This window comes from Ursus arctos, unplaced genomic scaffold, assembly GCF_023065955.2.
Source record: "Ursus arctos isolate Adak ecotype North America unplaced genomic scaffold, UrsArc2.0 scaffold_4, whole genome shotgun sequence".
NCBI classification, from domain to species: domain Eukaryota; kingdom Metazoa; phylum Chordata; class Mammalia; order Carnivora; family Ursidae; genus Ursus; species Ursus arctos.
Window position 1 is genome coordinate 92,867,422 of NW_026623056.1, and position 27,704 is coordinate 92,895,125.

Genomic DNA, 27,704 nt, shown 5'->3' on the forward strand with positions numbered 1-27,704 from the left:
CGCCACTTTAAACATCAATCTCATCCCAAAAAACACCTTCACGGAAACATCCAGAATAACATTTGAACAAATGTCTGGGCCCCATGGCCCAGCCAAGTCAGAACATAAAATTAACCATTACAAAGAATATTCTACTTCAAGATATTTTTTAAAAAGATCTTCAGAAGGTCCAATTTTAGCCCCACTTTTCTTCTGCAAAGCGGGCACACTGCCACCAGCGCCAGCACGGGCCCTGGGGGCTCCTTGCCCCTGCTGGGACGCCCAGGACAAGCTGTGTCTGTCAGCTGTCGAATCCACGTCCCTCGGGGGGTTCCCTGGCCCATTGGGAAAGATCCCTTTAGGATTCATTACATGTGACTTGAAGCCAGCTCTGCGGTGGGCCCCGGGGTGAGCGGGAATCTTGCCTCCTGCAAGCAAGTCCCTGCGGCAGAAGGGGCACCGGCGGGCTCGTGCCTCGCGAGTGGATCTGGCGTCTGGCGGCGGCTCAGTCCGCGCTCCCCTTGCTTGCCAAGTATGGTGTTCTGTGATTTCGTGCAGCTACAGTCTCTCTCACGGCCAACAGCGGTCACGTGCCAGCGTGGCCATGTGCGCACAGGGAGCACGGGCCACACCCGCTTATGACGATGTGACCTGTTCATCTCCCTCCCACACACTCCCACGTCACACAGGGTACGATAAAGGCTGTCCTCACACACAGAAACGCGAGAATGTGACCCATAACGACTACAATAAATATATTGTTAACTTCTCAACCGGCACACAGAAACATTTTCAGCAGCAAATATGTTTCATAACATTAGGGTGGCGTCCACGGTCAGGGGCTGGGAACTTCACCCCCCTCCCCCCCCAGAAAGGGCACCGTAGGGCCGGAACCCTGCATCACCACACCCAAAGGGAAGACGCGTCTGTGGCAACCTTGGGAAATCCAAAGTCAAGCAAATAAAATAATAATTTAGAAAGGAAAAAAGAAACAATGTAAGGAAAGTTGCCTGGTTCTAGGAAAAGTCTTTCATCTTCATAGTAAAATAAATCATTTATAGAGAGGAAGTGAGTTCTGTTGAAAAATACTTGAAATATTCTCGCAGGGGGAGAAAACAATTCTTCACCAGCTGGGCTGGGCCCTGGGCGGGGGGCTTTGTTCTCTGCCTGTCCTGAGCCAGCAGCGACAGTTCCTCGCAGGAAGCCAGGGCGGCGTGCCTGCTGCCAAGGAGAGAAGGAGGGGCATTACCACCCGAGCTCCACACGGGCCCCTGGGAGCCGGCGTGGGGCGCATAGGGGGGCTGGCTCATCGGGCAGTCGTGGTGCCAGGCCCACCAGATAACCCCGAGGTCTCTGAGATGAGCACCTTTAGAAGCCCTCAGCCATCTGCGAGTCTTCCAGCGGGTGGTAGATGGTAAGCAGTCCTGGGCAGAAGGGGGAGAGATGGCGCCCATACCTTCTGCTTCCCCCAGGGAGAAGCCGGGACCCTGGCCCAGCTCGGCAGGTCCGCTTCCCGTGTGAAGAAGCCAGTGCAGAGGGACCCCACACAGAAGAAAGGGCAGGACTCAGTGGGCAAGGTGGGCTATGCTGCACTGCATATCATTCCCACAGAATTCCCGTACCCAAGACCCGAACGGTACCAAGCACGTCCCCCGAGGGTCCTGCGGCTGCCTGTGCTGGGTGCCCTGTGTGGGGTCTGCCGGTGGGGAGGACACAGGCCACCTGGCTTGCAATCTGAAGCAACTGGTGGGACTCACGGCTTCCAACATGGCAGCTGGCATCCACCCCCCATCTCGGGCTCCCAGGCACCCCACTGGAGTCGGGGAGCACTTCTGGGTTTACTTTGGGGATTAAAGCCATGAACGGGAAGCCAGAAACACGCAGTGCCCATCCGAGCCCCCTCCCCAAATGCTTCCCTGGGGCAGCCCTACTGCCTGAGGGATGACTGTGGCTGTCTGTCCAGAGGCAACTTCCCACAGTCTTGGCCAAGTGCTCCCACTTTCAGGGAGTGCGAGGCTGTCCTCTCCGTTGAGACAACATGAACCTGAGGGAAAACGCCCATGTGAAGATGCTGCTTCCAGCTTTATCTCTGGGAACCAGGCGCCTCCCTGCTTCCCTGGGCACCTGCCCACCTCCCCAGGCCCACGCCTGCCGCCCCCAGGGTGGGTGAAGTGCGCGAAGGGCAGCGAGAGAGCGAGCAGGGGAGAAGAGGCGGCCTGACGCTCAAGGCTTCCAAAAACAACATTTGGAAAGCGGCTTCTCTTTGGCTGCACCCAAACACAGAGCCAGCGTGGGGGCCTGGAGCGCCAAGCCTCGGCAGGCTCCGCCATGAGCACCGGCCACACTACAAGCTAGGGGTGTGCTGGAATTGGGTGGGTAGAAGGTCCCAGAAACTCGCTGTCAGGAGGAGAAGGCATGAATTAGCTTAGATCCTATCAATGTCGGTTCCACATGGCATGGGGTGTGGGGAGGGAGATGGCCGCGTCCTCAGGCGCTCTGGGGCACGGTGTGCGGGTAAGGACAGAAGAGTGAGGGCGGGTGTCCTGGGAGCTGAAAGCTGTCCAGAGGAGTGGGCCTGGGGGGAGCAGGGGCTGTGGGTGGTGGGGGGGTGGGAGGCAGATGGGACGTTCGTGAGAAGGAGCAGTCCCAAGAATGTTCCAGCAGCAGGGATGGGGTACGTGTGGCGGCCCAAGGCGTGGCGTGTTTGAGTGACTGTTGTTCAGCACAGCCCAGAAATGCATCGGGGGTGAACTCGTGTTAGTGTGACAGTGTGTGTGAGAATGAGTGTGAACAGGTGAGTGTGAGCATATGAGCAGGTGTGTGAATGAGTGTGAACAGAGGACTGTGAGTTGTGTGTGAGGATGAGCAGTTGCGTGTGCACAGGTGTGAGTGTGTGGATGCGTGTGAGCAGGTTGGTTGTGTGAGTACGTATGTATGTGTGAGCAGGTGTGTGTGAGCAGGTGGGTGTGACTGTGAGCAGGTGTGAGTGTGAGCAGATAAGCATGAATGTGTGAGCAGGTGTGGGGGTGTGGATGAATGTGAGGTGGGTGTGAGTGTGAGTGGGTGGGTGTGAGTGTGAGCAGGTGGGCGTGAGTGTGAGTGCACAGGTGTGGGGGTGTGTAGGGCAGGGCAGAGCTCCAGGAGGCTGGGGGTGGCCAGGTGACACCTGTCTGGGGTGTGGACTTTCTTCCCAGGACTCGGGGAAGCGCTGCAAGTCCCGAGGGGAGCACCCCCAACGGCCTTACTACGAGAAGCTGGGGAGAGGTCCCCAAAGTGGGAGCGGGCGTTCCTGACCTTGAGAACGCCGGGTTTGGGGGCTGGACCAAAGGCCACCAGACAAGGCCCTGAGCTGGGCACGGAGGCTGCCCGGGCACGGCTCTGTGTTCTCAGACTTGCGTTCCTTTGGCGAGCCCGATGCTAGGCCAGCGTCCCCCCGCCACCCCGCCCCAGCTCCCGGGTCCTGGAACACACGGGCACCTTCTCACAGCTGGGATGTTGCTCCACACGTGCACTGCGTTCCGGACGGCCCGGCCACAGACGTCCTGGATGGTCACAGGGTCGGCCTAAGGGATGGGAACGTCAGCTGGGGGTCAGGCTGACGACCTGTGCCCCCCACGGTGCCCGCGGGCCTCAGCCACCGTGGGCACCGGTTCCGGTCTTCCCAGACTGCGTCTCGGGCAACCGTGCCAATGTGTCACATCTGTTTCCCTTCATGACCTTATGAGGAAAAGAGGCTAAGATCTTATTGTAAAACTTTTAACCAGCAGATTTTCCATTTTTTCATTCCCATGGGTCACAGGGGCAGGGATTCCCCACCCCTTCCAGCTCAGATGTGGATTCCCTTCAAGGATAACGACGTCCTTGGTCTTTGAGCCAAGATTGTTTTGCTTCGGGAAGATAAGAGGCTTTGCTGGCAGACAGCAAGTTTTCTGAAGGACCGGGGCCTCAGGAGACAAGGGGGCTGCCTGGTGCCTGGATCCTGGAGTCTCAGTCTCCCTAGAAGGACCTGGAAAGATGGGGAGGGGGTGGGAGGGAGACAGACTTTCCACCAATGGGGGGAGGGGGAGCCACGGAAGGAAGGGGGCATCAAGGAGAAACCGAGGCAAGAAGCCATCTGGTCCCTGACACCCAGGAGGAGACAGGCTGACTCCACCTGCGTGGACTCAGGGGGCTGAAAGGGTCCCATGTGGACCGTTCTTGAGTCCCACCGCCGTGGACACACCAGCCTCCTCCTGTATCCAGACGTCTGGCTGGGAGAGACACCCGATGGCCACTCGTTCTATATGGACAGATGTTTCTGTGACTGTCCCGCAGAGCCCACCACCGGGACCTGCATGCGCGGGCTGAGGAATGGTGGTGGTGAGGCTCGTGCTGCGTGAATAACCTCCGGAGCCTGGTTCTTTACAATACAGGACCTGGCCTCCAGGTCAGAACTGGCCCTTCTGTTCCGGACGCCAAGGGCTACGAATCTTGTGTCAGGTCCCCTCCTTCTCCAGGCGGGGCTGGCCCCCCAGGATGGAATCCCCGAGGGGAGGCAGACACACAGAGCCCAGGCTCCTTGACGAGAGAGAAACGCGAGCACGTGGAAACGCAGCTCCCTCCAAACTGCATGTAGGTGAACAAATGTTTAACCTCAGGCCCCGTCACTGGCCCCATAAATACGGCCTTTATGGGGATGGTCAGTGGGAGGGCTCGGCCGCAGGAAGGCCCCGGGTGTCTCCGCGGGGCTTCCCCAGCTGATAAGGTTGGGTGTTGTAAGCTCCTGGTCTGATGGGACTTTGCCTTGTTCTCGTTTATTGCCTCTGGTTACTTTCATCTCCGTGCAGACGCCTTTCGTCTTCTGTTTCTATGGGGTTTCTACAATAAAGTTTTCTTTCCTTTTGGAAGCTGAAACCGGGCGGTTGTAAATCTTCCGGGCAGAACATAATTGGCGTCACCGGCAGGATTCAGGACACAGCTTTTCTGTTTCGAGGAGGAAACCCTCACCCTGACGTTGGTGTTCCTGGGTGGGAAGAGCCACGGTTTTGCTCACTGCAAAGGAACGGTCCCAGTGGGCCGGTCAGCGGTCTCGGAAGCTCTGCCCCATGTCACTGATGTTCTTTCTGACCAAGTCCACACCTACCAGCATGTGGCGGAAAAAGCAGCCATAGAGATGGCTGAATAGAAATATAAGCAGCAGAGAGGGAAGGGGGACACTAAGGAAGTGCACCCAGCTATGGCTTCTGCTGGGCCTGAGTGGGACCCCGACCCCGGGATGGCGACGTCTGGGATGGTGATGAGACGGGGACCGACTGGAGCGATGGTGAGAGGCAAGCTCGCCCCGTTCGGCCTCGGCCTTTCGGACGGCGCCGCCCGGAGCAGCAGGGGGCCGCCCAACGGTCAGCAGAGGCCCTAATGTCGTGGCCAGTGCGCCTGTATGGTCTGGACGCTGCCGGCATCCAGCTCCGACCTCTCGGAGAGGCCAAGCCCCAGCGCAAGCAAGGACGTCGGATTCACTCGTGAGGATGAACGACCCCATGTGCCCGGGACTATCTGTTGGAAAAACAGATCAACCACTACCGTCCAGGCCCTTGTGGACCCCAGAGCAGAGGCCCGCTTGGTAAATGGAAACCCCAGCAAGTTCTGACGATTATTAACTGCCACTACTCGACCCGGCGGGGGGGCCGGGTGACACGGGCAGTGCTGACAACACTTCCTTTAAAAATAGCGCAGTTACGGAAGAGAGATTACGACGTAAAGCAGGTGCCCATTCCTCAATACCTAACCGGCATCAATAGTCTCAAGGGTCTCGAACCGCTTTAATCGACGGTACGTATCAACCTGGAACACGGGCATTCCGACGTAAACTGACGTCGATCACTGTAGGCAAGCCAGCAGACCCCCGGCCACTCCGCCGGCGTCCACAGTAGCACAGATGAAACAGTCTGTGTTCCCGGTGGACAGGGCGATGTTAATATCACTACACACGATTCCCTCCAGGCGGGTGTACTGATACCGGCTCCTACACATGGACACCTGGACGGAGCAGCTGTCTCGTGCTGCTCGCACCGCGCATCCCAAAGGAAACGTCGTTCACCAGAATTTGGAAAGACGTGAAAAGAACCATGCACCCAGCTGAGTGGATTTTCCCCAGGAACCTGGGGTTGCTTCCTTATTAGGAACCCTGGCAGCATATCGTAACCTCTTCGTAGATCTAAAGAGGAAAATACCCTAATTATTTCCACAGACTTAAAAAAGAACGTTTGACAGAAGCCAACAACTATTCTTGACGAGATTACTCGAGAACATGGAAATCCTGGAAACTTCTGGAAAGTTCCTTAGCATAGTGAAATCGATCACCCCCAGCCTAAGAGCCACCATTAGCTGTGCAGGGAGGCACTGGCCACATTTCTGTGACAGGCAGACAGGGACGGGGTGTCCTGTCAACGCTGTGATCTGACACTGTCTGACAGGTGCCTGCACCACGAGCCAAGAGCTGGGTATCTCAGGAGTAAGACTGGAAGAGAAGACGACCGCTCTTCGCAGGGGGCCAGCTCAAATACCGAGAAAATCGAATCGAATCGACTGGAAACTACTCTAATCTGCAGGGTGACTCAGTGAGGCAGCACAGAAACCCACAGTGTGTCGTGTCCACACCCAAACCAGTCAGAGGGCAAAACGGAAGGTCCCAATGCCACAGCTGGAGAAACCTCGCTGGGACCCAGGCCCCAGTGTGGCAGCACTGCACGGGAGAGTGTGTACCCCGCAGGCCCGTGTCCCCTGCAGGGGGTTGGGGGCCAGGACAGCCCACCCCCACAGGGGAGGTGGACGCGGCTACGAGGATGACAGAATTTGGCCCAGCAATGTCCCTCCTGGGGCCCAACCCGCAGATGTCCCCACACACGCCCTGTGTCGCCGTCCTGTTTGTCCCACTGCAAGACTACAACACCCCAAAACCCATCAACGGGGAACACATGGAACACGGTGTTTGCGGCCATACACAGTAAAACCTCACCGAGCACGCCCGGAGGTCCTGCAGCGGCAGGGTTTCGGAGGCGAGGGCTCTGCGGAGAAAGCCAGCTGCACAGCCCAGCGGCCTCGCCAGATTTGCTCGTCTTTGCATAAAGCCTCCCCGAGGTAACCAGGTAACTGGGCGAGGGGGACAGGGTCCAGCCGCCAGGAGTCTTTCTGCTGTGAGCGTGGGGGAGACGTCCTGAGAGGGGGGCACCAGGCCCCGGGACGCTGCTCTAGGGTCAGCATTCAGGAGGGTGGAGAGAAAACCCACGGCTGTCGGTGAGCCAGAGGGTGAGTGCATGTGAGTCACGTGAGATTATGCGCTTGTGTGTGCCGTGTGCACATGTGTGTGGTGTGTGCCCGCGTGCGCTGTGTACGGAGACGTTCCCCTGCACAAACGGGAGCGCCACGGTGGCATGTCTGAAGTGCAGGAACCATGTGCAGGGGACGCCCTCCAAGGCCACCTACAGGGTCTGTGCCTCAGGAGTACAGCGGTCCCTTGTGAGCCCGAGAAGAGGGGGCTCCGGGGTGGGGCCAAGAGCCGCTGGCTTGTCCCGGGGAGGCCACCGATGGGCGCCCAGAGCGCGGCGCTGCACGTACCTCCAGGAAGCGGGTGGCTGCCGTCTGGTCGTCTTGGCTCAGCAGCAGATTGTCCACGAACATCCAGAAGAAGGGCTGCCGGCTGCCTGGCCTGGGCCTCGCGTACTGCAGGATGCGGTGGAACTGGAACAGGTACCACACTGGGGGGGGGGGCAGGTGTGTCTGGGAGGTGCCCGGTGAGGGGACACGGCGGAGGGGGGAGCCTGAGGGGCTGGGGGGGCAGGGGTGCCTGCGGGAGGGCCACTCTGGTGTGGCTGGCCTGGCCCTGGGCCCCCACCTGCTCCCCAGGGCAGGCCTGTCCCCGCCAGAGCGACTGAGCCTCAAGGCCCCAGGGTCAGTGTGGCCCCGAGCACAGTCCCCAGCCTCACCCAACGCCCCGCATTAGGAAGGGACAGAGGCACTTAAAACAACGCAGGGCGAGAGAAGCCCACGGGCAACGTGCCTGTGCGTGTCCTCCCACGCATCTGTCCATGCAGAGCACCTGCGACAAGAACACGGAGCACAGCAGGTGGGGGGCCAGGCAGCTTCCAGGGTGACGGATCCCCCTGCTCCTGGAGGCGGCGTGGCTTCCCGTGGGTCAAACCCGCCAAACCGTACTCACCGAGCAGACAGGCTACTCGTGCCAGCGAGGCCTGAGGACAGCTGTTTCTAAGAATGCAGACAGCTGGCGAGTGCCACTGTCCCTCAGGATGCACGAGGGTGTGGGGACGAGAGGGCCCGGGAAGGTGGGCAGGCTGCAGTCTCTTACCCGGAGGGTGGTCACAGGCATGGCCGATGGGGGGTGTGGAGCCGTACACGAGGTCGAACGGGCCCCATCCTTCCACCTGCAGGAGACAGACACACTGCCGATGGCAGCACGGGGACAGCCCTGTCCTGCCACAGGCTCACAGGGGCCACGTGTCCCCACAGCAGCGGGTACCTGGTGTGTCCAGCAGGTGGCTCATGATGAGGCTGAACTCCCCCCCCCCCAGGGCCCCAGCAGGGCAGTGAGGTCCGTCAGGTCAGACCCACTGCTGTAGTTCTCTCTTGCCACTGGCCTCGGGACATGCGGAGGCCAGCCTCTGTCATCTGTCTCTGAGGGGAGGCTGGCCCTCCATAGGGCGCTTGGGGTCTGAGCTGACCCCTCCGTGCCTTACAGAACCGCCCCTGGGAAGGTCGGCACAGTGACCCTCTGGGACTCACATGGATTTTGTGTGTGCCCCTGACGTGACAGCGGGCAGCCAGAAGCAACCGCTGGGCCACCCCCCTCCCTGCCGGCCATCAGCAGCAGTAAGCCGGTCACTGCAGGCCCATGGAAAAAGACAAAATCCACCCCCACCGCTCACGCCTGAGGGGACAACAGAAGGATGCACTTCAACACAAAGGGACCCACGAGCCCCTCTCCGGGGCCTGAGGGATCCCGCTCATGACAGTTCTAGCCCCTGTCATTCTACTAAAGAAAAAAAGAAATTAAGGAGAGACCCAGATACTGGACCCTGGTTTTCGGACAGCGCCTGCCTCCTGGGCCGTCCCCCGAACAAGGGCCCGCGCGCCTCCTCCAGCCGGTCCCCGTGTCCCCGAGGGCTAATAACGCCAAGGGTGCCCCTGGGGGCGTCTGGGTGCTGGGTGCTGGCCTGGCTGACTGACTGGAGCCAGGGATGGCAGGGGTGTCGGACAGAGGAGAGGGGATAAGGGGCGCCAGGCTCCGAGTGCGGGCTGACAGTCCCAGACGAGCAATGCAACGGTCAGCCGCTGACCCCCCGGAACCCGGTACAGCGAAGCCGCGCACGGAGAAAGACCGAGTCTAAGCGAGAACTCCCAGTCCCCCCCCCCCAGCCTCCTGCCGGCCCCTCCCCTCCAGCCTGGAACAGAAACCCACAGGAGTTCACTTTAACTCGCCTGGGAACCCACAGGCGGGAGCAGGTGGGGACAGCAGCTCCCCATCTCCAGGAGGGGCTGCGAACTGAACCGTACAGCCAGTCACAGGCCTCGTGAAAGGAAGCGAGGTCGGAGGGCGGTGTGGGGGCTGAGTGACGCCACGCACACGCGAGCCGCGTTGCTGTAACAGGTATTACTATCAAACAGGAATTACTACCAAAAATGATGCCTCACATCGCTGTTGGTCCTGGGTGTCCCGTGACTCGATGCCAGAGGCCACAGGCTTGCCATAGAAGGCAGGCGCCTTGCTACTGACCGCAGGCTTCACTAGGGAAGGCAGGCATCTGGGAGCCACGGCTAACGGGCAGGGAGACGCCCCCGTCCTGTTCCACACCCTGTCTTAGCCTGTGAGCGAGGACTTGGCCCTGGGGGTCTGGGATGAGAATCACAGAGGGGCAGCCTCCAGAATGCCCCACGGTGGCTTGTCTAAAGGGCCGGGGTGAGGGCAGATGTGGGGTCTTGGATGAGGCCCATGGTAATGAAGTCGAAGGGTGTGGGGTTCGGGTGTGCCCCATCCCAGGAAGAGATGTGTGCTGGCTTCAGCACAGGGGGGCCCGGGGCGGGACGAGGCTGAGGGGCTTCCCCAGGCACGGCCAGAGAGGACAGTTAGCCCCTCGGACCATGGGCTCCCTGGCCTGACGGGGAGCAGAGCGGTGAGGCAGGGTGGAGCAGAACCCCCCCATGGGCCCCTCCTGTGGCCAGCCGCCCCCTTCAACGGCCAGCTCTCCCGGCCCCAGACCCTCTGCCCATGGACGATGGGCTCCCATCCCCTCTCCTGCTGGCACAGACCCACAGACCAGGTCCTCCTGCCCCAGGGCCAGCGGAGGCAGCTTCCCAGCCCTTCCTGTCGGCTGCAAGGGGCTCCTGGCCCAGCTGGGTCCTGCTGAGTCATCTTGAGGTACTTCCTCCAAGGCCACTGTCTGGGCCAGCAGGAAACAGCCTTTGAGGGACCGGGAACATTCCGTCGCTGTGTTCGGAGGATGCCCCCAAACAGTGACTGGCTGTTCGGTTCAAGACGTTCTTTGGGAGGGAGGGCGGGAGTTAAGCCCGCTGTCTGGGCAGCACTGTCCCCAGTGTTGGGAGTGGCCCCTTGGATTTCAACCCCTCAGCCGGGAAGTTGGGCCCACGGCTCTGCTCTGCGCTGCCAACGTGCGGGACACAAAAACAGCCCTCCCCTCTCTCCCACTGCCTGCGGGGTGCATCCCTGCAAGGCTCCCCGCCCCCGGGTGCCCTGGCTCCTGGGCCCCCGGGGTCTTCAGCACACCCGCGCTCCTGGAGGCACAGGGCAATACTTACGTCCCTCCGCACGACATCTGTGACATCGTCCAAGTGCTTCAGTCGTCCCGGGGCAGAACCATTCTCCAAGAAGCCCAAACTCACGAGCTCTGCATGGGGAGACAGGAGGAGGGCACAGAAGGGCCCACGTTTGACCCCCGCAGAATGAAACGGCCAACGACTGACCAGAAAACATGAGCAAACTCCCTCCGTTTAACCAGGTGACAGGGCCCAAGGATGAAGCGATTTGTGAGGTTACACACCAAGCAAGCCAACTCCACCGCGTATTGATTTAAGAAAGTCAAGGAATTTGTTGCAAAACCAGGCCTTCTGGGGCCGTGGTGTCAGGCTCTGGGTTAGGAAATGCGCCAGGCCGTGGGGTGGAGGCTGATGTCACCCAGCCAGGCTGTGGGACACGTGGGCATGGCTGCAGGAGCCCTGGGCACAGCCTCACAGAGCCCTCGGCCTGGCCTGCGGTGGAAGATGAGTCCAGAAAGGATCTTATTACAAATTAGACCAAGGGCTGCACCGTCCGGGCGGGATGGCCTGGGGCCGTGACTCCTGGCTCCTTTGCTGGGAGGCAGGCCGCTCTGCGTGTCGCAGGCGCCTGGTCCACAGCACAGGTGTCCGTGAGGCTGCCGTGACCACACTGCGCAAGGCCAGAAATGGAGACATCCCCTGATTCCGTTTGGCCAGAGACTAAGACGTGTTCTCACGGATTCTTCTTATGTCTGCTGGGCCCTGAAGAATCCATAGGATTTCCAAAGGCACCAGCAGGCGGGGGTCAGTGCAGGGCCGGTGGGCAGGGGCAGGACACCCGGGGGGGCAGGGGCAGGACACCCAGGCGAGGCTGGAGCGCATCACCATCACCCGCTGGCCTGGGCAAGCTGGGAGGTCTGGATAGAAGACGGGTTGGGGAGCCCTGTGCGGCAGTCAGGCGTGTGGCCGTGTCCGGAGTGGACTTTGGTGTTTGGTGGCCGCGGGCCTGGTCTGCCGCTGGAGGAGGAAGGCCCGGCCCCATGGCCTCACTTGATGGCATTTCACACCCACACTTGCTTCCTGCATGTTCTCTCCAAGGCGGCTCTTCCAAAGGAGTGAGCTCCAGCTGCTCCTGCCCTCACCCTTCCTTCCTGCCTGCCTGCCGCTGTGGCCCTCAGGGACTTGTCCACAGGGCAAGACCCCCAGTCCTCACTACACTCACCTCTCCTGATGTCCCCAAAGAGGGACAGCACCCGGACTGGCTCTCTCTTCCACACGGGCACCGTTTTATATGTCTCCAGGGGATTCTCCTATGAAAAACACAGTTCTCACCGTGACTTGGTTGCAGAGCCCGTGAGGCACCAGGAAAATTCTTTCTGGTCCAGCAGAGGCATTTCCGGACGAGGGAGACCCCCCTGAACGCGTCTTCACAGCAGGCTGGCTGCCCTGCCCACGCGACCCCCCAGGCTGAGGCCTCCAGCCCTGACCGCCACCGGGTCATCTCGAGCACCGAGCACCGGAAAGGCAGGTGCAAGGGGCTTTTCCTGATTGCAGAGGAAGAAAATTCTATCCCGAGAGGAAGCATTTCCTCTGGATTTCTCGGGGGAACTTGAATAGGTATAGCAATGGGATTCCCCGACTCCTGGCCTTCCCCATGTGGGCTCTCGGTGTGGTCTGAGCCGCCTGGCAGCCCTGAGAGCTCCCAGCTGAGGACAAAGGACCGGAGAGACCGTGGAGGACTTCCACCACCTTCTAGGATGCCCGCTTATGAACCAAGCACCGCAGAGCTCCTGCCCCCAGGAGGATGCACATGGGGGTGCCTGGCCTCCCACAAACAGGGCATCGAGCCACCGCTGGGCAGAGACCAGGCCTGAGCAAGAGACCCCGAGCCACGTGGGGAAGAGTCTGCCTATGGCTGGAGCCGATGGCTGGGGAGCTGGCGAGTTCGGAGGTGGGCGTGAGGAGGGCAGCGGGCCCAGCACAGGTGCCACTCTGATGGACCCTGGGGGCAGGCATGGCACGTCTAGGTCCGTGCTGCAGCAGCGGGGGGTGGGGGGTGGGGTGGTGGTGGTGGTGGAGAGCGCCTTCTATCTGCCCCCCACCCAGCACTGGGCATGAACAGCACTTCCGAACAGCAACTTCATTTCCTTTCTGAGGGAAACTTCCTGCAGCTGGTGAGCAGGGCGTCTGTCTACACTGGGATGGCGTCCACAGGTGGAGCTGGAAAAAGTTCTCTGAGGATCCCATGCACCTCCTTTTCCAAAATGCACCATAAAGGCACATCGGCCACAGGGCAGAAGCTGTCCAGGCTCCCGGCCCCTGCCAGGCAGAAGCCGGGCCCACGCCTGTGCCCAGGTGGCCAGCAAGGCCGTGCAGTGTGGACAGCCCAGCACGCCCCAGAGAGAGGCAAGCACGTGGAGGTGGGGAGGCACCCCAGGGTCAGCACACCTGCTGGCACCCCAGCCCCGCCAGTGAGATGCTGGGAGGGCAGCGGGCAGCCCTCTCACCCCACCTGCCTCCACCACACAGCAGCCCCCCCCCCAATCTTGCTGGGTGAGGGGAAGACTCTGCTTAAGCTCCAGAAGGAGCAGGAGGCTGGGGGGAGCAGGAGGCTGAGGGGGAGCGGGAGGCTGAGGGAAGCTGGAGGCTGAGGGGAGCTGGAGGCTGAGGGGAGCTGGAGGCTGAGGGGAGCGGGAGGCTGAGGGGGAGAGGGAGGCTGGGGGAGCTGGAGGCTGAGGGGGAGAGGGAGGCTGGGGGAGCTGGAGGCTGAGGGGAGCTGGAGGCTGAGGGGGAGAGGGAGGCTGAGGGGAGCGGGAGGCTGAAGGGGAGCGGGAGGCTGAGGGGGAGCTGGAGGCTGAGGGGAGCTGGAGGCTGAGGGGAGCTGGAGGCTGAGGGGAGCGGGAGGCTGAGGGGAGCGGGAGGCTGAGGGGGAGAGGGAGGCTGGGGGAGCTGGAGGCTGAGGGGAGCTGGAGGCTGAGGGGGAGAGGGAGGCTGGGGGGAGTTGGAGGCTGGGGGGAGCGGGAGGCTGAGGGGAGCGGGAGGCTGAAGGGGAGCGGGAGGCTGAGGGGGAGCTGGAGGCTGAGGGGAGCTGGAGGCTGAGGGGAGCTGGAGGCTGAGGGGAGCTGGAGGCTGAGGGGAGTTGGAGGCTGAGGGGAAGAGGGAGGCTGAGGGGAAGAGGGAGGCTGAGGGGAATTGGAGGCTGGGCAGAGTGGGAGGCTGAGGGGAGCTGGAGGCTGGGGGAGCTGGAGGCTGAGGGGAGCGGGAGGCTGAGGGGAGCTGGAGGCTGAGGGGAGCGGGAGGCTGAGGGGAGCTGGAGGCTGAGGGGAGTGGGAGGCTGAGGGGGAGAGGGAGGCTGGGGGGAATTGGAGGCTGGGCAGAGTGGGAGGCTGAGGGGAGTGGGAGGCTGGGGGAGCTGGAGGCTGAGGGTAGCTGGAGGCTGAGGGGAGCGGGAGGCTGGGGGAGCTGGAGGCTGAGGGGAGTTGGAGGCTGAGGGGGAGAGAGAGGCTGGGGGGAGTTGGAGGCTGAGGGGGAGAGGGAGGCTGGGGGGAGTTGGAGGCTGAGGGGGAGAGGGAGGCTGGGGGGAGCTGGAGGCTGAGGGGAGTTGGAGGCTGAGGGGGAGAGGGAGGCTGAGGGGAGCTGGAGGCTGAGGGGAGTTGGGGGCTGGGGGGAGCTGGAGGCTGAGGGGGAGTGGGAGGCTGAGAGGGAGGGGAGCCTGAGAGGCGGAGGGGGCTCCGGGTTCTGCCAGGGTACAGGTCCCTTGCTGTCCCTGTTTGCTCAGCCAGGGCGACCACTCTGTCTTCGCTTCCTGGGCCCGCCGCCACACCGGACAGAAACTGCGGCTGACAACCCCTCTGGAGGGTTACTCTGGAGGCCAGAAGTCCCCAGTGCAGACGCGGCGGCCGGGCTCCCTCTGGGACTCTGAGGGAGGGTGTTCCTGCCTTGCCCAGCGTCCCTGTGCCTGCCTGCAGTCCTGGGGCTCCTTGGCTTGCAGACAGCCGGCCGACCTCTCTCCAGCGGTCGTGTTGCCGGCTGCCCTCTGGGCGTCTCCATCCCTCTCCTCGCTCCTCTGACACCTGTCATTGCCTTACAGGTGCTCCCACTCTCCAAAGCTAAACCTCGGGGCAAAGACCCCAGCTCCCACCTGGGCCGCATTCACAGGTTCCCCGGGTTAGGACTTGGAGGGCGTAGCTCAGCCCCGTGATGAACCCGTGGCTCCTGCCTAGCTCACGCTCCTGGCCTCTACCCTGCAGAGGTCCCGCGGCCGTGCCCCATCTGTGCCCACTGCCTCCCCTTTGCTGGACGTGGGGGCACACCTCTGCTGAGCCCCGCTCCCACCTGCGGCAAATGCCTCAGGCCTGGCTGCCAGACCACGGTCATTTTCCAGAACCAGACCGTCTGGAGGAGCGTGCCCTCAGAGGGGAAAATGAGGCAAGCGCATTTGCGGAAAAGCCTTAGTTGCATCATCAGCTATCAGAGCATCAGGCTGGTCTGCAACCGGTAGCAGAGGAAGCGGACAGTCAGCGCCCCAGTGCCTCGCCCGCCCATCCTGGGTCCTGGAAGCCCAGCCGCCCTCCCCCGCCCTCCCCCGCCCCTCACCGACTCCCGGTCACAGAAGGCCTTCAGGCAGCCGCGCCACTTCCTCCGTCTCTGCAGGAGCCCGCTGCGGGGGAAGGGCAGGCACAGGAAGCACACCCAGTTACTCAGGGCCTGAGCTTTCCCCGAGGTTCCGGGGCCGACCAGGGTGTCCACACACTCGAAGCAGTAGCATCTAGAGTCAAACAGAGTCACAGTCACCGCGGTGGCGTTCCGTCGGCCACCAGGCAGCGGAGAGACTGCTCCGTTCGTAGTGAGAGATGGAAGCCACTCTCAAGCTCGCGGGGAAAAGACTCACCCCGCCTGGGGCAGGGGTGAGGGTGAGCTGTCACCTGGGAAGCGGGATGCTAGTCCCTCTTAGGGACCTAGAGCGACAGGAAGGAGCATTTGCAGAAGGCAGCGAGGTGGGGGGAGATTTGCAGGCAAAGACAGATTCCAAAGAATCCGCTAAGCCTCCGGTCTTCCCCCACCTGCGGAGCCTGTGGGCATTAGGGTGTCCCGCCAAGCTCCAGTGCAAGGAGACCAGCAGGGGAGCAGGTCTGGAGAGGAGGGAGACGGAAGTACAATGATGGCCCAGAGAGACGGAGGGAGAGGACCACAGCTGGAGTTCAGGCTGCCCTGTGTGGCCCGGCCCTGACCGCCAGCCCCCGGGGAGCGGGCTTTGCGTCACTTCCCCCGCTCATGACTGAGACAGCCACATGCTTTGGCCCCGACAATAATACAGAGAAAAATCAGGAACGCAAATCTTCTGACGGCCCACCTCCCCCATGTCAAGGCTCCACACCAACCAAAATACTGGGGGTGGAAATAGAAATCATCTTTGGGGGGAAATCCCCCCACACTGTGGGCTGAGGCACCCAGAGGCTGGGGGAGCCCTAGATGGTGGGCAGGGGCTCCTTTGCCTGTACTGACCCCCAGCCCCCAGCCCCCCCCATGGCCCCCCCCCACAGAGCCCTCCCCCGCGGTGCCCCCCCCCCCCCCGCCGGGCCGGGCCAGCGCCCCTGGTCCCACCGGGTGCAGTCGGGGTTTTCGCAGATGAGCAGCGTCTCTCCCGCACAGCAGATGGAGCAGTAGGACTGGTACCCGTCGTCGTCATACAGGAAGAGACAGTCCAGAAACTTGTCCTTGGCGAGGGGCAGAGCCAGGCTGGCACCCCCTCTGCCCCGAGGCCTCCAGCTAGCCACCCCTCAGCGCCCTGCTCACCTTGCACGGAGCGCACATGCCCCCCTCAAACAGAGGGTGCTGCGTGTGCACCCGGAGGCTCCCGCAGCAGATGCACACGTCTGACGTGTCCCACGCGCACCAGGAGTCGGGCCGCCGCAAACAGACGCAGACTCAGCCAGGGACGCAACAGCAGAAGGGCAAGACCCGCGACAGAACGGAGCGCGACAGAACGGAGCGCGACAGAACGGAGCGTGACAGAACGTGGCGGGGAAACACGAAGGATCAAAGCAAAGGGGAAGGTATCTCGGGATCTCCTGTTCCCGGGTCAGAAGACTGAGCCTGGTGACAGCGCCAGGGCTCCCCGGCTGGTCTACAGACCCCCCTCAAAATCCCAGACGGCTTTTCAGGTTTAGGGTTTTTTGGGTTTTTTTGCAAACATTGATAAACTGGGGCAGATGAGGGGTGCCTGGGTGGCTCTTTTGGGTAAGTGACCGACTCTTGATTTTGACTTGGGTCGGGTCACGGTCTCAGAGTCCTGGGCCGAGCTCCACCTCGGGCTCTGTGCTGGGGGGGCGGAGTCCACTTCAGAGTCTCTCTCCTTCTCTCCGCCCCTCCCCCCGCCCCCCTCACCCCTCCCTGCACTCATTCTCTCTCTCTCAAATAAATGAATCCTTAAAAAATGCATATGGAAACGCAAGGGATGGAGAACAGACAAATCCACAGAAAAACAGCAGGTTGCTTAATGCTGAAAAGGGGAGGCGGTGGCCGGGGTGGGGCCCGGGTTTCTTTTTGGGTGATGAAAAGGTCCTAAAATTAGACTGTGGTGAAGGTTGTGTAACTCTGTGACTGTCCTGGGAGATACTAAAGTGAAGCCTCGGGGACACTGGGGTGGGTGCGGGGAGACAAGCAGGGACCCCACAGCAGCCTTCTCCGGGGCCTTCTCCGGGGCCAGGAGGCTGCGTAAGGCCGAGCAGGGCTGGTGAGAGCGGCTGACCCCCCCTTCCCGGGCCAGGGCTCACCTTCTATGTCTCTCTGGTTAACCTTGACTTCATAGGCAAGATCTGGAAAAGGAAACAAGAAGGGGACTCTTCCCTCTCCTGCCTTCCTCTCATGTAAACATGGCCAAGCGTCACAGGGTGACCTGACGTCACAGGAGCTGGGGGGGGGGCTTCATGCCCTTGCCGAGGAGTGTGAATATTCCAGAGGCCTGGGACCTTAGACATGGCCCAGGCCTGGGGCTGGCATCCTAAGTGATGGACCCAGTACTCGAATGAGCCCTCACCTCTGCGGGGCCCGGGGGAGGCCGGTGCTGACAGGTCGCTGGAGCCCACCAGGATGACATCCGTGCTGTGCTCTTCGTCCGGCTCCAGGACTGGGACAACCACACAGAGACCCCACCAGGAGATAGGATGGGTATGAACAGAGGGAGACAATGGCCAGTGAGCCTCTGCCTGGGAACCCTGGCTCCCAGCACGGGGAATGCACCCGACCACCCAGCTTGGGCCCCACCCACCTCGTATGGTGACCCCTGCCCCTCCTGACCCAGCATCCAGGGCCAGGACAACCTGTGCTGAGTGCCAGTCTCGCCAGGAGGCTCGGTGTGTTCCCTGTGGCATGTCCCTCCCCGCCCAGGGCCTCTGCCACAGTGCCGGGTCGGTGGGCTTCTTTCCACAAAGGGGAGGGCAAGAGACCTTAGGTGGGGTGGAGGGGCCCAGGTCCACCCATGGCTGTGAGTCCCTCCGACACCCCCATGCTCTCTCCTCCCACAGTGTCCCCCAGACCCCAGCCTGTGCTGTCCCCAGATGACACTGCAAGTGCAGGAGGCCGGGAGAAGTAGAAAGGGCTCACGGATTTCACAGGTGGCCTGCCAGGGCCCCTCGTCCAGCGGGTCAGGGTCTGAGCGGTCCAGGGTCTCCACACTCAGGGTCCCCGTGGGTGAGAGGGCCATGAAACCCGGACAAGGGGCTTCCCAGAAACCAGTAGGAGATGCGTGGGGTGGAAGAACTGGGGGCCAAAAGTGTAGACCCGCAGAAGAGCACTGGGGTGGGGGGTGCGCAGGGGGTGCGCAGGGTTCCCGCGTGACGTGCGGGGGCGGGAAGGGGAGGGGGAGGGGCGAGGAAGCCCTCACTGCCGGGGGGTGTTGGGTGGAAGGGTGAAGGGCTGGGGGGGGCTCATGCTGGGTGGGGCATTAGGGAGTTCAGTGGGGGAGGGGGGAGAGCCCTCAGGGTGGGTGGGATTAAGAGCCCACTTCTATGAGGGGGTTTAGGGTGTGGGGTGAGGAGGATTCAGTAAGGGGGCGGTGAGTTGGAGGCGGAGTTGGGGGGACTAGGGCAGGATGAGGAGATAGGGAGCTGGGCGGGGAGGGGTGCTGGGGGCGGGGCTTAGGAGCTCAGTGCTCTGGGTGGGGTGGAGACGGGGCGGGGCTCCAGCAGGGAGGGCAGGAGGTCAGGGTGCGGGAGTTCTGTGCGGGCTTAGGTAGCTGGGGGTGGCTTCCAGAGTGGGGGTGAGGAAAAAGGAGCCAGGGGGCATTTACTGCTGGTGGGATGGGCCCAGGGGCAGCTGGCGGGGGGCCATGGTTGGAGGGGGGCCCATCTGGGCCCTGCTGGGGACTCCGAGAGGGCTTGAGTAGGAGGCAGAGGACCACTTGCCGGGACCCAGCCTCAAGACAGTTATAGGGCTGGGAGATGTTGGGGAGATAGCAGGGGAGGGGGTCATAACTCCCTTTCTCCCAGCTTGGGTGGGGGCCTGTGACTTCCCTGCGAAAAGTGCAGAGTGGGGGGGAGTGATTCTGCCATGGGAAACCTGACAGGCCCCCGCCTCTGCTGGGCGAACAAGGCTGACTTCAACAGTGACAAGGAGGGCACTCCCCCTCTGCGGTCTTCCTCCCCACAACCCATGAGCCCTACCTCTCGACCCATGAGAAAATCACCGGAAGATTCCAGTAGGGGGACTCTGCCAGATCCTGCCCGGAGTTCTCAAAGTTGCCAAGGTCGTCAAAGGCTAAGAAAGTCCAGGACACGGTCACAGCCAAGATGAGCCCAAGGAGGCCTGCCAGTGAAGTGTCCCGTGGGATCTTGGGACACGAAAGGGGCGTTAGGGAAAACGAAGGGCATGTGAGTTCGCTGTGGCTTGTTTGGGAAACTACATGTCAGAGGTGCTCCATCCCTTGTAACAAAGCTGCCACCGGCGGGGTGGACATCAACAACAAGATGCTGAGAACGGGGAAGCTGTGGGGTTTACAGGCATCCGGTCCTCCCAGCTCTGCAAATTGCCTGTAAACACAAACCTGTTCCGAAACTATGATTTTTTAATAATGCAGTATTATTAACTACAGTCCCATGCTGTGCGTACGTTCTCACGACTTGCTTATTTTGTAACTGGAAGTTCGTGTCTTTAGACGACCTCCCCCCATTTTGTCACCCCTCACCCCTCACTTTCTACCTGTGGCAACTGCCACGCTGCTCTCTGTAGCTCTGAGTGCGGGGGGGTGGGGTCACGTATAAGAGAGGTCATATGGGGAAGACAGTTATCATATGATCTCACTCCTATGTGGAATTTAAGAAACAAAACAGAGGAACACAGGGGAAGGGAGGGAAAATAAAACAAGATGAAATCAGAGAGGGAGACAAACCATAAGACACTCTTAATCATAGGAAACTGAGGACTGCTGGGGGGGGGACAGGGTAGCTGGGGGATGGGCACGAAGGAGGGCACGTGATGTGATGAGCACTGGGTGTTATATGCAACTGATGAATCACTGAGCTCTGCCTCTGAAACTCATAATACACTATCTGTTAATTAATTGAATTTAAATAAAGATAAAATAAAAAGAAGAGAGGTCATGTGGTGTTTGTCTTTCTCTGTTTGACTGATTTCACTTAGCATGATGTCCTCCAGGTCCATCCATGTTGTTGCAAACGGCAAGATTCCCTACGGTGACCAATCGTCCACTGTGCACACAGACAATGCTTTCTCTGTCCATGCGTCCACGGACACTTAGGTTGTTCCCATGTCTTGCCTGTTGCGCGTGGTGCTGCACTGAATGGGGTGGGGGTGCAGAAAGATTCTTGAATCAGTGATTTCGTTTTCTTTGGATAAATGCCCAGAAGTGGGATTGCTGGGTCCTCGGGGAGCTCTACGTTTAACGTCTCAAGGTGCCTTCCTATGTTTTCCAGAGTGGCTGCACCAGCTTGCAGTCCCGCCAGCAGGGCACGAGGGCTCCCCTTTCTCCGCATCCTCGCCAACATGGCATTTCCGGTTTTGAGTCTAGCCGTGCTGGCAGGCGTGAGGTGACCTCACTGCGGTTTGGTTCTGCATCTCCCTGATTACTGATATTGACCATCTTTTCATGTGTCTGTCGGACAGCTGCAGGTCCTCTTTGGAAAAGGTTCTATTCAGACCTGCTGCCCGTCTTTTACTAGGATCGCTTGTTTTATTGCTATTGAGTCGTACGTGTCCTTCATGTATTTTGAATATTGACACCTTATCCGATATAGAATTGACAAATTTGGAGTTTTATGGTTTCAGGTCTTAACGTTCAAGTCTTAAAGCCATTTTGAGTTTATTTGTGTGTGTGGTGTAAGAAAGCCGTCTGGTTTAGTTCTTTGCATGCGGCTGTCCAGCTTTCCCAGCACCGTTGATAGAAGAGACCATCCTTTTCCCATTTTATATTCTTGGCTCCTTTGTCATAAATTACTTGGCCCTGCACGCGTGGGTTTATTGCTGGGCTCTCCGTTGTCTGTCTGTCTGCTGACCTGTGTCTGTCTTTATGCAGCAACCACGCCATTCTAAGTATTACAGCTGTGATGCAGTTTGAAATCGGGAAGTTTGACATCTCCATCTTTGCTCTTCTTCCTGCAGATTGCTTTGGCCCTTTGGGGTCCTTCGTGGTTCCATACAGGTTTTGGGACGGTTTGTTCTATTTCCGTGAAAAATGCCATCGGAGCTTTGCCAGGGATTGCACCAAGCCTGTAGATCGTTCTGGTAACACGGACATTATAAGAATACTATTTACATGGGCACAGGGTATTTAAGATAGACTTCTAAATATTTATTCTAAAATAGTTTATTTTTAATTTTTAAATTTTTTTAAAGATTTGTTTATTTTAGAGAGAGCGTGCGAGAGCACAAGCAGGAGGGGCAGAGGGACAGGGAGAGAGGGAACCTCAAGCAGACTTCTGGCTGAGGCACGCCTGACGCGGGGCTCGATCCCACGACCCTGAGATCACGACCTGAGCTGAAACCAAGAGTCAGACCCTTAACCAACTGAGCCAGCCAAGTGCCCCCAATTTTTTTAATTTCAAATTTCATTTTTTTGTAGTGAAAACTGTCTTTGCTGGTTTCCCCTCTTCTTATTTAGTTTGGTTTTGTTTTTAGCAAGGGTGCCAGCGTGAAAATCATCACAGGGACCAGGAGCAACTGGGGCCGCCTGACCCCTGTGTCACACCTGAGCCCCCTGGCCCATCCACGTTCTTCCTGGAGTCTGGAGGACGCCAGACTCCTTGTGGGGCTCCAGGGGCCGTTCCAGCTCCACGGAAGGCACGGTATTCTCACTGTTGGGCCCATACAGTGGGAAGAGCAGCCTGGGGGGCAGGAGCAGTCGGTCCTCACTGTGTGGGGCAGAGGCTCACAGAAGGTTCTGCACAGGGTGAGTGGACAAGCAGTGGTGTGACCACAGGATGCTCCCATGTGGGGGCCTTGCTGTCAGTCTTGGGGTCCCTGGCACCCTGCTGCAGCTATCTGGAGAGGGGCACAGAGAGGGGGTGCCCTGGTGGTCTGGAGACAGGCCTCAGAGGAGCTGGCCTCTTGGTGACCAGCTCAGTCTAAGGCCACCCCCAAGATCAGACCCTGAGATACGCAGGCTGGCTCTGCTGGTTGTGGGTGCTGGGCCTGTGGGGATCTCTGGACACCTGTTCTCACCCACGGAAACCCCAGGAAGCCTAAGATCACACTCATGGAGAGTCCCTTGTGGGAGCAAAGGGCAGGGCCTAAAATAGGCTTTCTCCTCCTCCACGGGAATTACTCGCTGAGCCCCGACCATGCACCCAGCCTCATCCCTGCCTGAACCCCAGCCCTGCCCACCCCAGACCAGGCCGCCTGATCCCCTGCCCTCCCGTGGCCAGGACATCCGCAGGGTGGGATTGTGCACAGTTCAAACATGACAGCCTTTGCAGGAGTCCCCACAGCCTCAGAGCCACAGTGGGCATGGGATAAGTCCCACCTGGCCTGGAGGTCGCTCTCAGGTGGCTGCTAACTCCCTCTTCCGGCCTGACAGGGTCACCCACAGCTCGATCTGGGGGTGGGGGTTCAGGTGCTTTGGGCCCGAGGGCGTCCTCCAGATTCTGGGTGGCCCTCAGCCCAGCTGGGATTGGGGGGTGGTCATGTGTAGCTGAGGGGATCCCACCCTGGGAGCCAGGGTGCCAAACAGGTTGGATGCTAGTGTCCTGGGACTGGGGAGAGACACCCCACCCCACGTCAGCCCTCCTGCTCTCCTGTGTTTCTGCAGTGGCCCCAGGAAGAGCAGGAGAGGCTGGGGGTCCCACGCCAGGCAACTGGAGAGGGTTCTCAGGCAAACGAAGCAGAGAGGGGGCCTGGCAGCCGGGGCCGTGATGGGCCCCACCTGGAGAGCATGTTGGCCAGGGGCAGACACCAGGTACCACCACACATTCGGGAAGTGACCAAGCACGAGTGTCCATCTGGGGGCTGGGGTTCGGGTCCTTTTTCCTTGTCTCCAGATATCAGGTGGGGGCTCCTGGCCGCCTGTAGATCAGTCAGAAGAGACGGAGACAGCGCCCAGGCCACGGGAGCTCATGGCCTTCACACCTTGGTGCCCTCCCTGGATGACAGGGTCGTGGGGAGAGAGGCTGTAATCCGTCTTCTGCCGGGTCTGGGCCTGGTTTCCCAAACCGAGGCTCCGCGAGCACGCTTTCACGTGCAGTGTCTAAAAACGTGCTGGGAGGAGGACGTTCCTTGCTAAGCATGTTAAGGGCCAGGCACACTTCCTGTAGGACTTCCCAGAGACTAAAATGCATCATGAAGCCCCAAGCAGAGGACGGGCACACAGCATGTCCTCGGCCAATCTGACCACCAGACCCTCCCAAGGCTCCCTGTGACCGGGCTCCCGAAGATGGGGTGAAACTGCTGGCTCGCCGGGGGCCGGGGACAAGCAACGCTGGGCGCAGACTTTCAGCGACAGAAGCAGAGAGGAGAGAGGAGGAGGTCCCTGACTCCTGAGAGCCGTCCAGGCCTCACAGCTGGGTTGCCTGTGCTCCTGCTGGACGCCGAAGAGCCCAGACAAGGCCACTCTGTGACCTGCCTGGAAAGGACAAGATGCCCATCCAAGCCGGTAAGCACATGCCGCCCACAAGCATGGCCAGACAACCCCCTCTCCTGGCTGGGATGGGGGACTGCCGCCTGCTCCCCGCCTCTGGATGGATTCCGAGACACCAGCCCCAGAAGGGCGTCCTTTCCCAACAGCACCCCACCCAGAGCTGCGGCAGGGGAGCCTCGGGGCATGGGGCTGCGGGCCGCCTGTGCTGGACGCGCTCTGCCAACGCTCTGCCAGCCTGCACCATACAGACACACTCCCCTTAGCGCTCGTCTACGGGCGCCCGGCGGGAGGCAGCTGCTCTGCGATCCGCGCCCGGTGCGTGTGCGCGTCGGGTGTTCAGAAGGCCCCAGTGCACGGTGCCCAGGGCGTGGCGCTCAAGTCCCCACCCGCTGGGCTGGGGACACCCGCCGGGAAAACCAGCCCCTCTGCTCTGTCTTTTCACTCTTGACTGTTTGTCCTGTTCTTACTGATTTGAGAGCGCCCTCTATACGGAAGATGCCGACTCTTCCACCATCCTCCTACGGACGCGGCAAACGTTCTCCTGGGGGCTACGAGCATCTTCGTTCTGCGCTATTTGTGACCGCCCTGCATGTTAAGTCAGATCTCGTGGCCTTTCCTTCAGGATTTCCACTTTTCCTATCGTACTTTAAAATTTCCTGTTCCCCCCAACAGGATAAAGACATTCATCTCTATCTCTGCTGTGTTTCATTTTTTCAACTTACATCTTTAATCAGAATGTTTTGGTGTTTGGCATGATTTTTGCAAATGATTTGCCCTTTGTCTCAAGACCGGCTATGAGGAATCCATCCATTCAGTTGCACAAATGAATGAGTGAATGAGTGATGCTGCGTCATCAGTCCTCAGATGTGTGAGGGTCGCGCTGCGGGCTTGCATCCCAGCCCACGAGCGACTAAGGTGGCACCAGCCCCCGAGCTCCTGGTGGCTTTATAACCGTGCAGGTGTCCAGGTCGCGCCACAGTCTTTTTTTTCTTTCTTATTATGTTATGTTAGTCACCGTACAGCACATCTGTAGTTTTTGAGGTAGTGTTCCATGATTCATTACTTGCGTATAACACCCAGGGCTCCGTGCAATACGTGCCCTCCTTACTACCCATCACCGGCCTAGCCCGTCCCCCCACCCCCTCCCCTCTGAGGACCTGTTTGTTTCCCAGAGTCCATTGTCTCTCATGGTTCATTCCCCCTTCTGTGTACCCCCGATTCCTTCTTCCCTTCCTTCTCCTACCATCTTCCTGCGATTTCTTATGTTCCATACATGAGGCACCGCAGTCTTCAAGAGGGTCTCGTGCTGGTGCCGTCATCGTTCCCAAGAATGTCGGAGTCAAGTTCTAAAACCCCTGCAGCAACTGGATTGAAGCCTCCCCGATTAAGGAAGAATGGACTTTTTAAAATACAATTAAGAAATGAAGTCTAGGAACAGGGTGTATCTTTCTGCTTCTTTCTTCTTTAAAAAAAAAAGATTTTACTGATTTATTTGACAGAGAGAGCACGTGTGGGCACAGCAGGGGGAGCAGCAGGCAGAGGGAGAAGCAGACTCCCCGCTGAGCAGGGAGCCCAATGAAGGACTGGATCCCAGGACCCTGAGATCATGACCTGAGCCAAAGGCAGACACTTAGCTGACTGAGCCACCCGGGTGCCCCTGTTTCTTTCTTCTTTATAAAAAAATGGGTGCCGGAGATTTCTTACCTTTGTTTCTAATTATTTGATGTTTTGTTTGGTGTTGTATTTTCCACTACCTTTTATTTTTTATTTTTAAAAAAATCTAAAAAAAATTTTTCAGTATTTTCTATTTTTATTTTATTTTGTTTTGTTTTTTATTTTTTTGCTGATGAAACAAAATATATTTTATTTCAGAATGTAAGTGCATATTACAAAGCCCCAGCCGTATTGAAGCGTATTGATGGTACAGAAAACCCTGCCCTGGCTTGGGGCTCACGGGGCCTGTGGGCCCTTCCGGATGTCCAGGCTTTCTTTCTTCTTCTCTTGTTTTTCTCCACAATAACTGAGTCACCCCACACACACCGCGTGGCCAGCTATAGCGGTTAATACTCTCAGGGCAGGTCCCCGCTCACAGCCCCGGCTCCCCTGCTGGCCTTTCTGTCGCCCTTGCGATGCTCTATCTGGCCTCTAACCTGCTTCCCTCGAGGGACACTTGGGTGGTTTCCATTCCTTGGTCCTCACGCAGCCTCGGCAGGGGCCGCCCCTCCCCCCTCCAACCACGAAGCAGGTCACATCTATCTTCGGTTCTCTTCAGGCTCCCAGGACAGGGGCGGGTAGGGACAAGTCAGCCCCACCATGCGCTCTAGGAGCCGTGTCCCCAGAGAACACTGGTCTCAGTGCATGCTTCCCCAACCTGTCGTGGCTCAGGGTCTCCGCCGCCACCACACAGCCGGCAGGACCAGCAAGGGGCCAGGGTCTGCCCGGGGGGGTGCAGGGCTGGCAGGAGGAGGCTGGGGATGCTGGTTCAGGGCAGAAAAACTCTCGGTGTGTTTTCCACACTCATGCTGTCAAGTGTCCTGTCCCCTCCCTCACCAAGGGTCTCGCTCCCCCCAGTGCTGGGCCATCAGCATTTCCCAGGCTGGCACCCCGCCCCCTGTCCCTGGCCAGCGGGGACGCTCCTCCTCTTGTCCACTCAATAAACGTGGCTCGACCCGGCTCCGGGGCGGGCCCTGGCAGAGGCTGGGCGGGGCTGCAGCCTGCGGTCAGGTGGGCCGGGGGCTGGTTCTTCAGGGCCCGAGGACAGGGGGCCGATGGTTGAGCTGGGGTTCAGAGGAAGGGTGACCAAGGACACTGAGGCTCCCTTCTGGTACCTGGAGCTGCCCACTGGCCACCAGAGGGGAAGGAGAGTCTGCCCCTGAGGGACGATGTCAGGAAGGCAGTGCAGCCCTGAGAACCCTGTGTCCCGGGGTGACACGTGTTTCCGGGGCCTCCTGCGCCAGCTCCATTGGTTCCTGCCTGGTGGTCAGGTCTCTCTGCCCCCAAAGCTCAGGCACTCCCGGTCCTGCCATCCCTGCTGTCTGTCACCTCCTCGCCGAGTGGGGCTCTCCATGGGAAGCCCCTCCCAAGACCCCAGCAGCCCCAGGTGCTCTCCCCTCTTTGTTCGGTGTGCAGTGTTTCTCCTTCCGTGCTTCTGTGGCTTGCTTTAACCCCTCAGTCGTGGGAGCTCCGCTAGTGCCCTGCTGCTGACCAGGTCCACGTCCAGGGCCGAGGTCCAGAGGGGGTGCTGTCCTGGTGCCCCACCACCAACCCCTCGGCTCTGGGTAGAAGGCCTCGCAGAGGCCACCGAGGGCCGTGGTGGGACGGGAAGGTCCTGCACTGGATGCTGGCCTGGCAGAGGGAAGATGCAGAGGGGACGTGAGGGGCCCTGCTCTCTAAGCCCCCAGAAACCCACACGCACGCCGGCGACTGAGCGGAGGTAGTCGGAGCCCGTAAAGGTGGGGGCCCTCAGATCTCCTGGCTCCTTCTCCTGACAGAGGCCCAACCTTGACCTTGGTCCCGGGTGTGGAATGCCAGGGAGGGGCTGAGGTGGTGGGGAGCCACAGGGAGGTCCCCTCCCCACCGGAAGGTGCAGCATTTGGCGGGATGCACACGTGTGCAGAGGGCACCCACAGCCCGATGTAGGAATAATACGCCGCAGTCATCTGGACGGTGAGGCTCGGGTGCGGGGGCAGATAGGCGGACCTGGGGAACAGAGGGGACAGCCAGAGACAGGCCCTCCTGCCTGAGGACAGCTGGTCTCTAACAAAGGAACAAAAGCCACGCACCAGAGAAAGCACCGCCTTTCCAAGACACGGTGCTGGGATGGCTGGACATTCACACAGCCGAAACCCAAACTCAGTGCCCGCCTGCTTCCCAT

At 60.0% G+C, this 27,704-nt stretch overlaps 1 protein-coding gene across 1 annotated transcript; it reads right to left on the reverse strand.

The window, feature by feature from the left end:
• Positions 1 to 720: 720 nt before the first annotated feature.
• On the reverse strand, positions 721 to 27,704 carry DNMT3L (DNA methyltransferase 3 like). Its single transcript, XM_044384776.3, has 17 exons — positions 27,613 to 27,704; positions 27,408 to 27,529; positions 27,036 to 27,175; positions 23,120 to 23,259; positions 21,947 to 22,109; positions 19,430 to 19,573; positions 17,783 to 17,960; positions 17,520 to 17,561; positions 16,540 to 16,619; positions 16,348 to 16,460; positions 15,340 to 15,511; positions 11,966 to 12,053; positions 10,786 to 10,874; positions 8,321 to 8,396; positions 7,573 to 7,712; positions 3,457 to 3,542; positions 721 to 1,200 (listed from the first exon to the last, which is right to left on the reverse strand). The coding sequence occupies exons 1-17, from the start codon at positions 27,702 to 27,704 to the stop codon at positions 1,035 to 1,037; spliced, it is 2,031 nt and encodes a 676-aa protein (XP_044240711.2). The 3' UTR covers positions 721 to 1,034.